The 15265-nt window shown below is 42.5% G+C and overlaps 1 protein-coding gene across 1 annotated transcript in view; it reads left to right on the forward strand.

Moving 5' to 3' along the window:
• Positions 1–15265, forward strand: part of TNS2 (tensin 2) — a 272141-nt gene that overhangs the window by 191836 nt on the left and 65040 nt on the right. The window contains 6 exon segments of the mRNA XM_040340630.1: positions 1576–1747; positions 5802–5852; positions 8077–8199; positions 8318–8382; positions 11049–11132; positions 12875–12987. Of these exon segments, the coding sequence (XP_040196564.1) occupies positions 1576–1747; positions 5802–5852; positions 8077–8199; positions 8318–8382; positions 11049–11132; positions 12875–12987 (608 nt within the window).

Here is a 15265-nt window from a genome sequence, read left to right on the forward strand (position 1 = left end):
AAGAGGGAGGGACCCGAGGAAAGGGGGATCTGGGCTGCTCAGTGCAAAACCCACTGTACAGAGCAGGTAAGTACACCATGTTTGTTATTTTTTTCTAAAGAGAGACTTTACAATCACTTTAAGAACTTTTGTTCCTCTGTGTGTGGAAACAGTGGTCTCTCTGTAGATGTCCAACACATCCCCTGCTGAGCCAGAGCTAGAGCTCCCCATTCAGCAGGGAACATGAGTTTTACTGATTGAGGAGCTATAAAGCAGGGGGCATGTTGGACCTCTGCAGTAGGACTACTGCTTCCACACAGAAAGCAAGAAGTTTTCTCTATAGTATTTGGTGGAGCATAGGCAGCATAAGCATATGGAAGCATAGAAGCAGCATCCTGCTCCACTAGAACCTGTGTTTCAGGCATTTGTCCCTGGACGCAAAGGGCCCTAAAAGTGAGTACCACTTGGTACAGTATTCAACCCCTTTCAGCCCCAGCCTACCATAGATTTTACAGGCTGCAGGTAGCCAGGCTGGATGCTGAACCTGTGCCTTCGGGCACTGGGATGCATGCATATCAGCTGGACACCTCCCTGTGCAAGAGACCTTATAGTCATATTGTGTTGCACACAGGTGAACAGCTGAATTAATTAAAATCTCCAGCTTGGTTGATTAATCATTTGTTTAATTGTAACACTTTATTCTGAGGTTTTCACAAATGTATCCATTATTTTTAAAAGCATGCTCCCTTCACACATGGAAGAGAAATATATTTCCAATATATTTAGAAAAATAAATTATATATGTGATGTATACATACAATATATTGTAAATATACAGTATATCATATATATATATATATATATATATATATATATATATATATATATATATATATATATATATATATATATATATATATATATATATATATATATATATATATATATATATATATATATATATATTTTATAACTATATTGGAAATATATTTCTCTTCCGTGTGGGTTTGCCTAAAACTTTTGCACACTACTATACATGTAGTGTGGGGCCTCCATGGATCAGACTTGTTTTTCCAGCACATTCCACAGATGCTCGATTGGATTGAGATTTGGAAATTTGGAGGCCAGGTCAACACCTCGAAGACACCTTCTTATATTGGTGCATGTTCCAGGTTTGATTCTCACTTGCCCTTTGTAGGAGGTTCTGGCTATGGACACGAGTCAGCATGGGCATCCTGACTGGTCTGTAGCTACACGGCTCCATACACAACAAACTGTGAGGCACTGTGTGTTCTGACACCTTTTTTTTGGGGATCAGCATTCACTTTTTTCAGAAAATTGAGCTCCAGTATTGGATTGGACTACACAGGCCAGCATTTGCTCCCCACGTGCATCAATGCACCAGCCTGCATAAACCACTTGTGCTCTTTTGCATTGATGTAATAATGCTTGCCCATCTATATACAGTTTAAATCATAATCTTTATGTTCATCTGAGGATATTTCTTCTATGTATGTACAAAAAATGTGGTAGGTGCATTCTACTTTGACCGGATGTCTAATTCTGTATCTGAATTTTTTTTTTCTTTTGATACAGGAGTTTCAGCCTGGACCACGTAATGCAGCGCAATTATGACCTAGATCTAACATATATAACAGAGCGTATCATTAGTGTCTTCTTCCCCATAAACCTGGAGGAACAGCGATACCAAAGCAACCTGCGAGAAGTGGCTAGCATGCTAAGATCCAAACATGAGGACAAATACTTGGTAAATACTGACATTTCCGTACTGTACAGCATGATGGAAATTTACAGCAAATACATTTAAAGTGGTTGTAAGCCTCAGACATAAAATATGAACAAAGCATATCCCTCTATATTGTGTACTTGTCCCAATTAATAATAATAATAATAATAATAATAATAATTGTCCCAATTAAGAGCATTAAGTGCCATTTCTGTCTGCTGCTTCTTTCCTCTGCTGTTACGGTACTTCTTACAAGTTTTCCTGACACCAACAGAAAAAAGGTAATGGGGAGGGACATAAAGCAGATTGACATCCTCAGCTCCATCCCCTCCAATTAGCTCTCAGAGCTCTCCTCACTGAGCTCTGCAAAGAGTAAATGCAGCTCTACTCCCCCTCTTTTATGAACTCTCAGACAAGCTTTCTAATTCTGCACTCTGAAAGGATGTTGAGAAGACTGCAGATAGACAGGTACAACGTATGTAGGAGGATGTGTTTCATCTCTGTATGTCATCTGAGGACAGTCGCTTCACTGGGTAAATTCTTTAACATAGAATTCCAGGTAAAGCCTAACTAGTCTTAAAAATGTTCCCTTCCCTCTCCTCTGTACCAACTAATATGTAAAAAGATCTATATATTTACCTATTTTCAGGCCACTCCAGTCCAGTCACATGATTGATCCCCTGTGTCAGCCAGCGATGGTTGCTGGGGAGAAAAGATAGCGCCTGACAATGGTTGTGAAAGCTGTGAATGGTGACATCACCCATAGGCTCCCGTGGTGTGGCGGCTGTTGGCAGTCCCTCCTTTCACCGGCAACCGCCACCGGCTGACGCAGGGGAGCCAGATCATGTGACCGGGCCAGATTGGGCTGCAAATAGGCCAGTACATATGTCTTTCTTACACAGGCTAGTTAGTCTAGATGTTTTAAGGCTACAAAGCATTTTTAAGACTAGTTAGACTTTAGCTGATTTCAATACAAAGCTTTCTAAGGCACATTGCTCTTCAGGCGTCTAAGGACTTAATTTACCAAGAATCTTAAAATGATGTTGGAAAACACTATAAAACTGCAGTGACAAAGGAATGTTCATGATGACTTGAACAGAAATAGTTCATTCAACAAGTGGGGGGGTTTCGCATTCTGGAATTCTCTCCCACATGAGACGGTGGGGGAAACCAGCATGAATGTATTTGCATGTGCTTTGAATGTCTTTCTGACAAAAAAATTGTGTAATCAGCTGTAAATTAGAAGGGCACAAATTGACCCGGGTAGGATATTGGTACCATAGATGGAATACAGATTTTTTCCCCTATTACATGAAATAATTTGACAGTATCTTACTGTAATTGTGTTTTCCACCCCCATGATTAAGCCCTGCTGTAGATGAAACATGTTGGGAGCATGGCTTGAGTGGGAGTGAGCCGTGTGCTGTCATTGCAATAAATCTTGGCTGGAGTTGAGCCAAAATAGCCCGTTATTTAGATGGTGTACTCCAGGGCCTTGGCACCTGGATGATTGTAGGGCATCGAGGAGGATACAGGCTGGTCTTTGAGCAGTGAAAGTGGTTGGGATTGGCTAAAATTAAGATAACCACACAATCCAGTTGTACAATGTAACAGATTTATCAGTAACCTAACTAGTGCAAGGACCTGTCTGAAATATATGGATCAGATTGTTCAGTTAAAGTGTCACTAAACCCACATCATAAAAAAACTTTTATTACATGCTGTCCATACTCAGTCACTATGAGATTCGTTTTCTGTATTCTGCAAAAAAATAAAACTGGTTGAGCGTGTAAATTTCCTACCTATCACACCTGAGCAGCCCATGTGACTATAGAGTCACACATGTGGGCGTATACACAGTGGTAAATGACAGCCCACTCCCTCCCTCCTTCTCCATGCCCACTAACCAGCTAAACACAATGGGGGCGGGATATTCCGTGTAGATTAATGGAGGCTTCACCTTCCTCTTTTTCTAAGACACAGGCTGTGACTGTCTTAAAATCCTCCCACACCATGTTATTTTCCAAAAATAATAGATTTGATTATATATATATATATTTGTATGACAATTTAAAACAGTTTATTGATATTAATTCTTTATTTTTACTCTATTCCAAAGGCTGTTTTTTTTTTTTTTAACATGTGATCAGTAGCAAAGGATTAGACACTCCTCCTGCTTATGTTTTCCTGTAGACAGGCTATGAAAGAGCTGGGTCATTTGACAGCTGTATATTGATTAGGAAAAAAAGGTACTTAGATGTGTTTTTAATAAAAGGATTAAAATGCCATCATCCATATACGGAAATACAAGGGACAATGTCAATTAAACAGTGTTAGCTGGATTCAAGTAGACCTGCCTAACGTTAGGCAGGCGTAGCGTATCTCATAAAGCACTTGTGTCCTAAGTTACGGCGGCGTAGTGTAAATGTGCCGGCCTAAGCGCGCCTAATTCAAATTGTGAAGAGGTGGGCGTGTTTTATGCTAATGAATCGTGACCCGACATGATTGACGTTTTTAACGAACGGCGCAGTGCGCATGCTCCAAATTACGCCGCAAATACTTATTTGTTTCGACGTGTACGTGAATGGGGCCCAGCCCCATTCACGGACGACTTACGCAAACGACGTAAACATTTTAAAATTTGACGCGGTTCCGACGTCCATACTTAACATTGGCTGCGCCATCTTTTTGGTGGAATATCTTTAGGCCTGAAAACGCCTTACGTAAACAGCGTATCTTTACTGCAACGGGCAAGCGTACGTTCGTGAATAGGCGTATCTCGCTGATTTACGCATTCTAGGCGTAAATCAGCGTATACGCCCCTAGCGTCCGGCCTAAATATACAGCTAAGATACGACGGCGCCCACGGTCGTATCTTAGCTAGATTTAAGTGTATCTCAATTTGAGAATACACTTAAAGTTACGACGGCGCAGATTCAGAGTTACGACGGCGTATCTACTGATACGCCGGCGTAACTCCCTCTGAATCTGGCTATGTGTGTTTAGCATTGCTTTAAGTCCTGTTATATCTAGTGTTGATTGTACAGGATTTAGCATAGATTGAACTTGATGATCCTTGTTTCTTTTTTAATAGTACTTATTAATTGTCTCTTAAATCGGAGCTCCACCCTATTTTAAATCATTAGCTTAATCATATTGCAGCAATGAATAAAGTTACAAACGGGGAAAAAAAAAATTTAACTTTTTTGGCACAAGTTTCTTAAAACGCATATAAAGTAGTAATTTGTTTATTAAATGTTTTTCTACAAGGGAAGTTTGTTTTTCTCCATTTCCACTGGATGCGGCACTTTAATGCTCAATATTGCCAACTCACACTTCTTTGTAAAGTTACAAACGGAAGTTTTTTTTTTTGTTTTTGTTATTTTACGGTACCTGTGTTATTTTGATGTGTCGCTCTGTTTCCTGTCTGTGTATTCTGCGGGTATTATGCGAGTATTCTGTCATTTCCTTTACTCGCACTGTCTCCTGGAAGCTTGTTTCATTGCTCCCAGGAATCATTGCGGAGGTCTCCTGCGAGTTATCGCGGAATTTAGAAAGCGGCGATGCAGTGCGGTTACAATGCGCATGTGCGAGAATGGGGCGGGACGGGCAGTGCATGATGGTCACAGATTGTCATCACTATCCAGGAAGAAAGTGTTTGTGGGCTTCAAATGCCCACAAGCAAAATGAGAACGTCGGCAAACATTTTTTAAAAGTGTCTTTATACAAAAACACGGGAGATCGGCGGCGGATTTTTAAATAGTAAGTCAACATAGATGTACAATATGATTGCCTGATGAAAGATATTACTTTTAAAAATTGAATAATGTGGTTGGAACTCTGCTTTAATGACATGCCTGTATAGTTTTATATAAATTTACATTATGAGTGCCCATGTGCTCATTAGCTACTATAAATTCCCTTGCTGTCAGAAAGGATTACACAAAACTGCTGCTTATGATGAGGCTGCATTTTTGTATGGGAGCATAAACAAGAACGTCACTGTTTCACATGCAAAGTCAAAGTATCTGAAGTGTGTGTGTTTGGATTGTAACTAGCTTGATTTGTTTTACAGCTTTTTAACTTATCAAAGAAAAGACATGATATCCGCAAGCTCAACCCAAAGGTAAACATATTGGCTATACCTTTAAAACTAACGATCCATATCGGGCCCACTGAATCCAAGCCTCCCCCTAACACCCCCCCCCCCATTTGTTTCTAGGCATTCCGTATCTAACCTGGTACCTGCCTGTCTTCAGAGTAATGCCCTGTACACACGATCGGTTCATCCGATGAAAACGGTCTGATGGATTTTTTCATCAGATATCCGATGAAGCTGACTTTCATCAGTCTTGCCTACACACCATCAGTTAAAAAAACGATTGTGTCAGAACGCAGTGACGTAAAACACACCGACGTGCTGAGAAAAATTAAGTTCAATGCTTCCAAGCATGCGTCGACTTGATTCTGAGCATGAGTGGATTTTTAACCGATGGACGTGCCCACAGACGATCGTTTTTTTCTATCGTTTTTTTAACCATCAGATAATTTTAAAACAAGTTCCTTATTTTTTTCACCAATGGATAAAAAACCGATGGGGCCCACACAAGATCGGTTCGTCTGATGAAAACGGTCCATCAGACCGTTTTCATCAGACGAACCGATCGTGTGTATGCGGCATTAGGGTTGGCCCTTATATAAGTTATTCATTCTTTTAGACCCCTTTCACACTTGGGCTGCTGCGCTTTTTTAGCTGATAGCGGGGCACTTTTAACCCCAAAGAAGAGGTTAGAAACTCCCGTGGTGCGGTGCTTCAGAAGCTTTGCCAATTCATTCCAACGGGCAGGGCATTTTGGAAACGCTAAATACAGCGCTCCCAACACGCCCCAAAAATGCTGCTTGCAGGTAGGGTGACCACGTGTCCCGGATTGCCCGGGACAGTCCTGCATTTTGCAGGTCTGTCCCAGGCACATTCATTCCAGGATAATACAGTGTCCCAAAATGAAACTGACACAGCCACCCCCGGGCCAATCTGATGCCCCCAAAAAAGGCCGCCACATCACCTCTTTACTCACTGAAAGTACTTGTCCTGGCCGGAAATGAGGGAGCACAATCCTGCCACTCTGCTTGTGATTGGATAAATCATAAATCCCGCCTCTTGTGTCCAATCACTGTGCTGTGATTCGTTACAGCACAAGCTGATTTTTGGGAAGGGAAGGTGTCCCTGAATGGTAGTTTGGAAATGTGGTCACCCTACTTGCAGGACTTTTCAGAACGTCCCGCAAGCGCACCACCCCAGTGTGAAGAGTCACACTTGAATGAATGGGAGGTGGTTTTCAGGCGCTTAGCATAGGTTATTTCCAGCGCTAAAGTGCTTAAAATCTGCCCCAGTTTATAGTGTCTCCAAAAAGGTGAGTGTTCTAGGAAAGAGATGATTGTCACAAGTTAGTAGGACCATACTAAGGATCAAAGTTGCTCATCTTACTTTAAAAAAGTAATTAGTTACAGTTACAAATTACTTCTCCGAAAAAGTAATTGCGTTAGTGACTCAGTTACTACATTGAAAAAGTAATTAGTTACTCAGCAAAGTAACTGTGACTTTTTTTTTGCCGGCATATAAGACGACTGGGCGTATAAGACGACCCCCTAATTTTCCAGCTATAATGTTGGTTTTGGGATATACTCACTGTATAAGACGACCCCTCACTGTGCCATTATACATGCCTCACTGTGCCATCTGTAACATGCCTCACTGTGCCATCTGTAACATGCCTCACTGTGCCATCTGTAAACATGCCTCGACGATCTCCCTACCTTCTCCTGTTTGCAGAGATGTCAGACGGCGGCCATCCATTATTCAAAAGCCGCGCCTCCTCCTCAGGCTGGTCCGTGATAGGCGGAACAGTAATTTTCCCAGCAGAGCCTCTGTTCAGTGTTCAACCTATCACAGATTTCCTCTCGTCCGAGGCCGAGGCCGAGGAGGCTGCTGACACAGGTAGGTGTAATTGCGGTAACGCCGCCCAAGTAATGGGAACGGCGTCACCGCGAGGGGAAGAGTAATCAGGTAGATTACTCGTTACCCTCAAAAGGGGCTTCGTTAGGTAACAGTGTTTATTTTAACGCCGTTACTTACAACACTGCTAACGACTGCACAGCAGCTAAACCCTGCTGACCATTTGTCCTACCTAGAATAGTTACTGTATCGTTATACCATGCTTTATAAAATCTAGTGTTCTTTTTCACATTGATTTGATCACTAATATTTGATTTAAAGCAAACTTTGCTTCTTGGTGTCTTATAGTACCCTCATACATGAGAATAGTTTAACTCTTTCCATCTTTATGTCCAAGGTTCAGGATTTCTTCTGGCCAGACTGCCACGCACCTCCACTAGATGTCATCTGTTCTATCTGTAAATCCATAGAGGCCTGGCTGAACTCAGATCCTCAACACGTTGTGGTTCTTCACTGCAAGGTATGGACTGAGCTGATTACACACGAGGATTAGCTCACATAAGATTGCACTGAAATGTGTAGATATGAATGGGTGCTTGATACTTCAAATGTATAACTCTTGTTTCTATCCGTGTCAGGGAAATCAGGGGAAGATAGGAGTAGTCATAGCATCCTACATGCACTACAGCAAGATATCTGCGAGGTATGCTCCATATGCTTCAACTTTATGCTTTTTCTGTGGCTACGTATAATGGTACAGCTAATGGTATTCAGAACTATATACATGACCTATTCTCACAATCATTTTAGATGAGACTTAAAGCGGAGCTCCACCCTCAATATAACTTAATGTTAATATTACTAACGGTACAAATCAATGCTACATCCGATAGTTTTAGATAAAAAAAATGTACTGTACCATCTGCACTGGTATGTCTTCCGGTCTGCATCCCCTCGGTTTTCCGTCGGGTTTTCTCTGGCTTCCTGTCCCGCGCTGTGTCTTCTGGGAGCTTGTCTCTGAGCTCCCTAATTATCAAAGTTGGCCCTGTGAAAGCAAACATCGGGTGACTTCGTGTAGCAGGAAGTGACGCGGATGTAGACAAAGCAAAGAGGGCGGGCGTTTTGAACAATCTCCATTACACAGATCCACCGGAACAAGGACGTGCCGAGCTGTGGGCTTATGCCCACAGTTAAAATGGAGCAGGAACCGGATGGAGGAATATAAGTTGTTATTTGCCACTGTATAAAAGCGGAGCGGCCGGGGGAGACAGTACACGTGAGTAGCGCTAATTAGGGTCATTTAACTTTTAAAGAGCCATTAAAAAAAAAATGTTTTTGGCGTGGGAGATCCGCTTTAATACACTCTTTCTTAAAATGTGGCCTGTTGCAGATAATGGAAAGAGTTTTGCCTCATGTGCAGGACTCTTAATAGAGTGGCAGAAAGGGCATTTGCCCCAGGTCCTTCATGATACCCACAGGTTAGATATGTCATATCTATAGGAGAACCCTGACACCTTCTGTCCCCTTGATAAGCTAATGGCAGCCTCCTGGTCCCAGATCTCCTCCCATCTCAACTCCTCGCCTTCACTGTACATTGATATCAAATTGTAAGGTCAGCAGATAAAAATGTATGGAGCACCTTGGAGGTAGTTTGTCCTCAAGGTGCTTATATTATGCGTGTTTCCTGAACCCTTTGGGCAGCTTTGGTACAGCCAAACTCATCCCCATATTTGCAAATAATATTTGTGCTGTTGGGGCAATTTGTTGCATTGTATCCAGAGTAACAACTGGCAAGTATCAAAAATGTGCATTACTCCTTTATCCAGTATAAAAATAGAATATTGAGTGTCATTTATTGGGAGGAATGGTATCCCATAAGTGTATTCTTGGTCTGCTCTTCTATTTGAAAAAAATAGCATATAAAAAAATATAGTATATACAATTGTGACACAAGTCATATTGTAATTGAATGCTATTAAAAATGACCTCTCAAATGACATCACTGTAATTTTCTGTAAAATACAATATGGCTACCTGGAGCTGTTCTGTACACAGATGGTGAAAGAAACATTCCCCCAGAAATGTAATTTCCTGCTTGTGTGATTGGTTCATAGATTTTCCAAGAAGTCTGCCCTAAGATACCAATCAAATTTTGAACATCCCCTGCAACAAAAATGTAATTTTTAGTGTGATACTCTGGAGGGCAATCATGTCTAAAGGGATGCAGACCCTGCCACTTTCCTCACTACAGGTGCAGCAGCTGATTGATATTTATAAAACCACTTCCATATAGATTAAGGCCGGCCATACACAGTTCAAATCTCAGCCGATTCCTACTGATTTAAACCATTAATGGGCAGGCTGAATGTCAACTTGGTTACAGCCAGCCTGCCAGATTCGCTTATGATTATCGCAAGCAGCTGCTAAAGCCACTAGCGATAATCATTGTCTTTTCCTGGCGGGGCATCTTACCTAGAGTCAGCCCAGCTGGGGAGTTGTTGCTCGGGTGAAAGAACTGGATATGGAGTATTAGGCTGTCGGGGAGGGAGCCCCCCAGTCTGGGGGTTGACCTTGGGCCAGGGGGCTCAGAGCTGGGCAGGAACTCCATACAACCCCAGGGGTGTCCTAAACAGAAGCAGGAGAGCACAGCGGGGAATACTGCTGGGCAAGTTTCAAGAAGGGATCCATCAGATGTCGGTGAGTGACGGGCACAGTCGCGAGAGCTGGGAGAAACATGAGTGGACTGGGAGTGTGCAGTCTGAGATGGATGTAGAGCTAGAGGCTGTGATGTCACTGGCAGTGAAGTGGGCCGCTGCAACTGGGAGGGCTGTCAGTGTTTGCAACGGGCTGACTGGGATCAATAGTCCACTAAAGAGGGCAGCTAGCCCTAGGACTTTCTTTGCTACATCAAACGGGCCTGTGGTCCCTGCCTGTAATAAGGTACTTTTTCTAAGGTCTGGCTGAAACCAGAAGTCAGACCTAGTCATGTGCTAGCTGCGCCTGAAGAACTGTCCTGGAGGGAGAAGGGAGGAGACTATCTAAATTCTCCCAAACCATGCAAGAATATTTTTCCTGGGCATCCAATGAATTCTTAACCCCATCCAAGTTATAATCCCTCAATAAAAAGACAAAAACAAAGCTGATAGACTTCATTGTTTTGAAATGACTGGAAGTGAATGCCGATCTGGGCAGGGTGACAGGTGGGCCACATCATTCAGCATCCCCTACATTTGCAGTATTCTGTCTACAGGCACATTATCATCTCTTTAGTTTGTGAATAATTTTCACCTGACATGCTGTATTTTGTGATCGTATCTCTCCTTTTTTCCCCTGAATGTTAAATCACATGCTTGGTTTCCTCTTCTGTAGTGTGGATCAGGCTCTTAGCACTCTGGCCATGAGAAAGTTTTGTGAAGATAAGGTCTCTTCAGCACTTCATCCATCCCAGCGCAGGTCAGTGAAGGAAAGTTGGTAACCGTACTGCACCCATAACCCCTGTCATTATTCCTAGCTCACAGGCAAGGCCTTAGCCCTACGTTGATGTTTTGTTAGTATATAGCTGGGAAATCAAGAGCTTATCCTGCTGCAGCATAGAAATACTTCATTGCCCTGTATCCTGTTATCATGAACTGCAGAAAGCTTTTTACTGATCTTGTTTCCTGTGACAGGGTTTGGCAGAAATACAGTTTCACTTGTTTCCCAGCAGGCACGACAGGGAAAATTCTTGTTAAACCAGTATGTGGAATGGAGCTGAGAACCTTGCTGCTGAGGGACTACTAGATAGGGTTGCCCCCTCATGCCTTTAAACCCAAAAGCATATGAATTCCACAGGTTCTGTGGCTGATTAAGGTGGTAATTAAACTCACTTGGTGCCTTATCTGCATTAAATTAGCCTCAGAACCTGTGTAATTTATATGTGTTGGGGTTTAAAGCAGTGGCGGTGAGAGCCAGAGGGGGCGGCGCCCTCTATTGACGAACCGCCACTGGTTTAAAGGAATGAGGTGGCAACCCTACTTACTAGACCAAGACGTCCAGTCATCTTATGCTGCGTACACATGGTCGGAATTTACAATGAAAAAAGTCAGACGGAATTTTTTCATCGGATATTCCGACCGTGTGTATGCCCCATCGGAATTTTTCCGTCGGAAATGGCAACGGACTTAGATGGAATTCTGACGGAGAAAAAAACACGCTTGCTTAGAAACAATTTGACGCATGCTTGGAAGCATTGAACTTCATTTTTCTAGGCTCGTCATAGTGTTGTACATTACCACGTTTTGGATAATTGGAATTTGGTGTTTCCGTGCGTATGCAAGACAGCTTGAGCGGAATTCCATCGGAAAACCCGCCGGAGTTTATTCCGACGGAAAAAACGATCCTGTGTACAGGGCATTAGGCTTTTTAGTCCTTCAGCAGCTGCAGGAACATAGATTGCACATAGCTGATTAATAGTTCAAAAACTCACATAACTTTCATAGGACACATACACAATCTGCCTTTGTTTAATACGGCTAAGGCCAGTGTGCAAAGACATGTAACCTATAGTAAACAGATAACAACTGTTTTAATTACTCTAATGAAAGCTGACTACTATCAGCTTATGCTCTTTGCAAATCAATATTTTATTGCCTTGGCTTTTTCTGTTCACAGTCTTAAAGATTTAAGTAGGAAGATTATATTTTTCTATTATATTAGAAGTATTGCTTCCATACCGTATATACTGTATAATTTAAGTGCAAAGAGCAAAGCTGCTATATGATATAGCCTGAAAGAGGTGGAGATCTACCTGAACAACATGGGAGAGGTCAAAGATCACTGGGCACAGTGTCTTCTCCTCCTCACACTTGATTTGATTTGATTGCTGTACTACCATGTTGCAATAATGTGAATTGCATGGCAAACATGTGTTAAAATCAAGTGGTGAAGAGGAAACATATCGCCTCCTCACCACCTGTCAAACACACTTGGATCACTTTTCAGAGGAGCAGCAGTGCCGGCTGCAATTGTGAATAAGCCCTAAGTTGCATTTAGCATCAGCACCCTTAGGGCTTGTTTACATATACAGTTGGGGGGGGGGGGGTAAAACCCTGTGTGATAATTGAAATGTTGTGTTGGCCTATTCGCAGTAGTTCAGACTAGTGTTTTCTTGTCAGATGATGTAGGATTTACTAACTAAATGTTATCTTTGTTCACAGATATATCAATTATTTTGGAGGTTTGCTGTCTAGTACCATAAAGATCAGCAGTGATATGTTGTCCCTGCAGTGTGTGTTACTGCCAGTCATTCCTGCACTGCAAACAGATGGAGGTAAGCATTCAGTTAGCATTTAGTTTGGCATCTACCCTCAAAATGTACTTATACAGCAGGGGTCAGCAACCTTTTTCCACTTAAGGGCTGTACTCAATGTATGTTAATGCATGGAGGGCCAAATTCACCTGCTAATAAATGAATATCACATTATACGGACCCCTTTACATTACACAGCCCCTTCACCTCTGGACATCTTTGCATTAAACAACCCCATACCTCTGGACCCCTTTACATTACACAACCCCCATACCTCTGGATCCCTTTACATTAAAATGCCCCCCCTGCATATTACACAGCCCTCCCTGCATATTATACAGCCCCCCCCCCACCGAGCCCTACCTGCATATTACACAGCCCCCTGCATATTACACAGCCCCCCCCCCCAGCTGTGTACGCACTGGGGGGAGGGGCGATCTGATCACATTTATTGCTGTCAGAAGGAATGTAAACATCCTGTGACAGTAATAGACAGTGACAGGTACTCTTTATGGAGGGATCTGGGGTCTATTAGACCCCAAATCCCACTGTTGCACTTAAAAGAATTCAAAACACCAAGTTTGGCTGTTTAAAATACAGTCATTTTTTTTTTATTTCTTGCCTTTAAGTCTTCTGTAAACCAGAAATGATGTCATGACATTGCTTCCGGGTTACTAGATCCAGGACCCGATCAAAGCCGATTCCGGCTTCGTTCAGGTCTCCAGCTAGTGGGCGGACGTGCCGGCTGATCGGTCTGGCTTCCCGATGGGAAAGAAAAGCTGGACGAGCTGCGGAATGCAGCGGGAGGGGTTTGTGATAACAGCTTAGCAGCTTCTTACACGTATTGGCTGTTATCCCAAGAAAGCCAACCGCTGGCTCTAAAAAAGGTAACTGGATGATGCGTGCAGCTGCAGGCATCTCCCCAGTCCAACCCCTTCAAACCAAGGCCACATATTTGCATGCGGTCAAAGTGAAGGGGTTAAAAAATGCCCACGGGTCTGATGCACGTGAATTCATCACGTGCACTAATGGGCCGGACATTTAGACGCTGAGCAGTATAAAGAGCTTCTGTTTCTTGTAGGTTCTTGAGAGCGTTGGAAACATGACAAGAAAGGGAAATCTGTGCTTTTTCATTCAGTAGCAGCATTAATTCAACAAGTAAAAGTATATTTCTTTTTTCATTTTAGTGTAGGGAAGGCTTAAACCATTGCCATTTTTTGCCATGTGTGTTTCATTCGGGAGATTGTCCTTCCTTTCCTGTCCTCCTGTAAACTGGAAGTGAGGAGATATATTTCCAATGTGAGGGAAATACCCTCTTAGAGAGTTGTCACAGGAACAAGTGTCCCCATTGGAAGATTTCCTCTCTTGTTCTGAAGGCAACTCAGAATATTGGATTTACCATCACTTTCACTCCTGGTGGACATTGGTGATTGAAGAGGGAAATAGGGGAAAACAGCCACCCAGGGGTACTTTTAAGGAATGCAGGAAGAGCTTCAATGAATCACGGATCCATGAGAGACAAATGACACGGAAAACAGGCTTGAGTGTGTTCATAAGATCTCTGGTCTTTATTCAGTACAACAGTGGCTTATATGCAGAAGAAAGAAGGGAGGGACTGTGTTTTAATGCATATGTTTCTAAAAGTTATACAAACTCAGTACTTTCTTATCATGATTTAAACTGCTGACTTTAGTTAACAAGAACTAGCTGATGATTTTGCTTATACAGCAGGCTGCTCCGTGAATCAGCTTAATAACCACAATGACTCACAGAGCGTGTTTCTATGCAAACTGTCAGGCCCCGTACACACGTCCGAGGAACTCGACGTGCCAAACACATCGAGTTCCTCGTCGAGTTCAGTGTGGAAGCCGCCGAGATCTCGGCGGGCCGACTTTCCTCATTGAACAACGAGGAAATTGAGAACATGTTCTCTTTTCGGCCCGACGAGTTCCTCGTCGGCTTCCTCGCTAAAAAGTGTACACTCGACCGAGTTTCTCGGCAGAATCCAGCTCCGACCGAGTTTCTGGCTGAATTCTGCCGAGAAACTCAGTCGTGTGTACGGGGCCTCAGTTATACATTCAAAAGTTAATTTCTACTTAAAGAAAATGGAGTCAGTTATTTATACATTCTATTACAGTGATTAGGACAATTAGACAATTAACCCCTCATTCTATTTAAATGTGTCGTTTTCAGAACACAAATGTGTACAGTACTGTGTAACTATTTCTGTAACAGACTATTATTTTCAGAGCAACAATATTTCTACATTTTCATGCAATGTGGAAAAAAAATGGCTTAA

Source organism: Rana temporaria, chromosome 2 (assembly GCF_905171775.1).
Source record: "Rana temporaria chromosome 2, aRanTem1.1, whole genome shotgun sequence".
Taxonomy (NCBI): domain Eukaryota; kingdom Metazoa; phylum Chordata; class Amphibia; order Anura; family Ranidae; genus Rana; species Rana temporaria.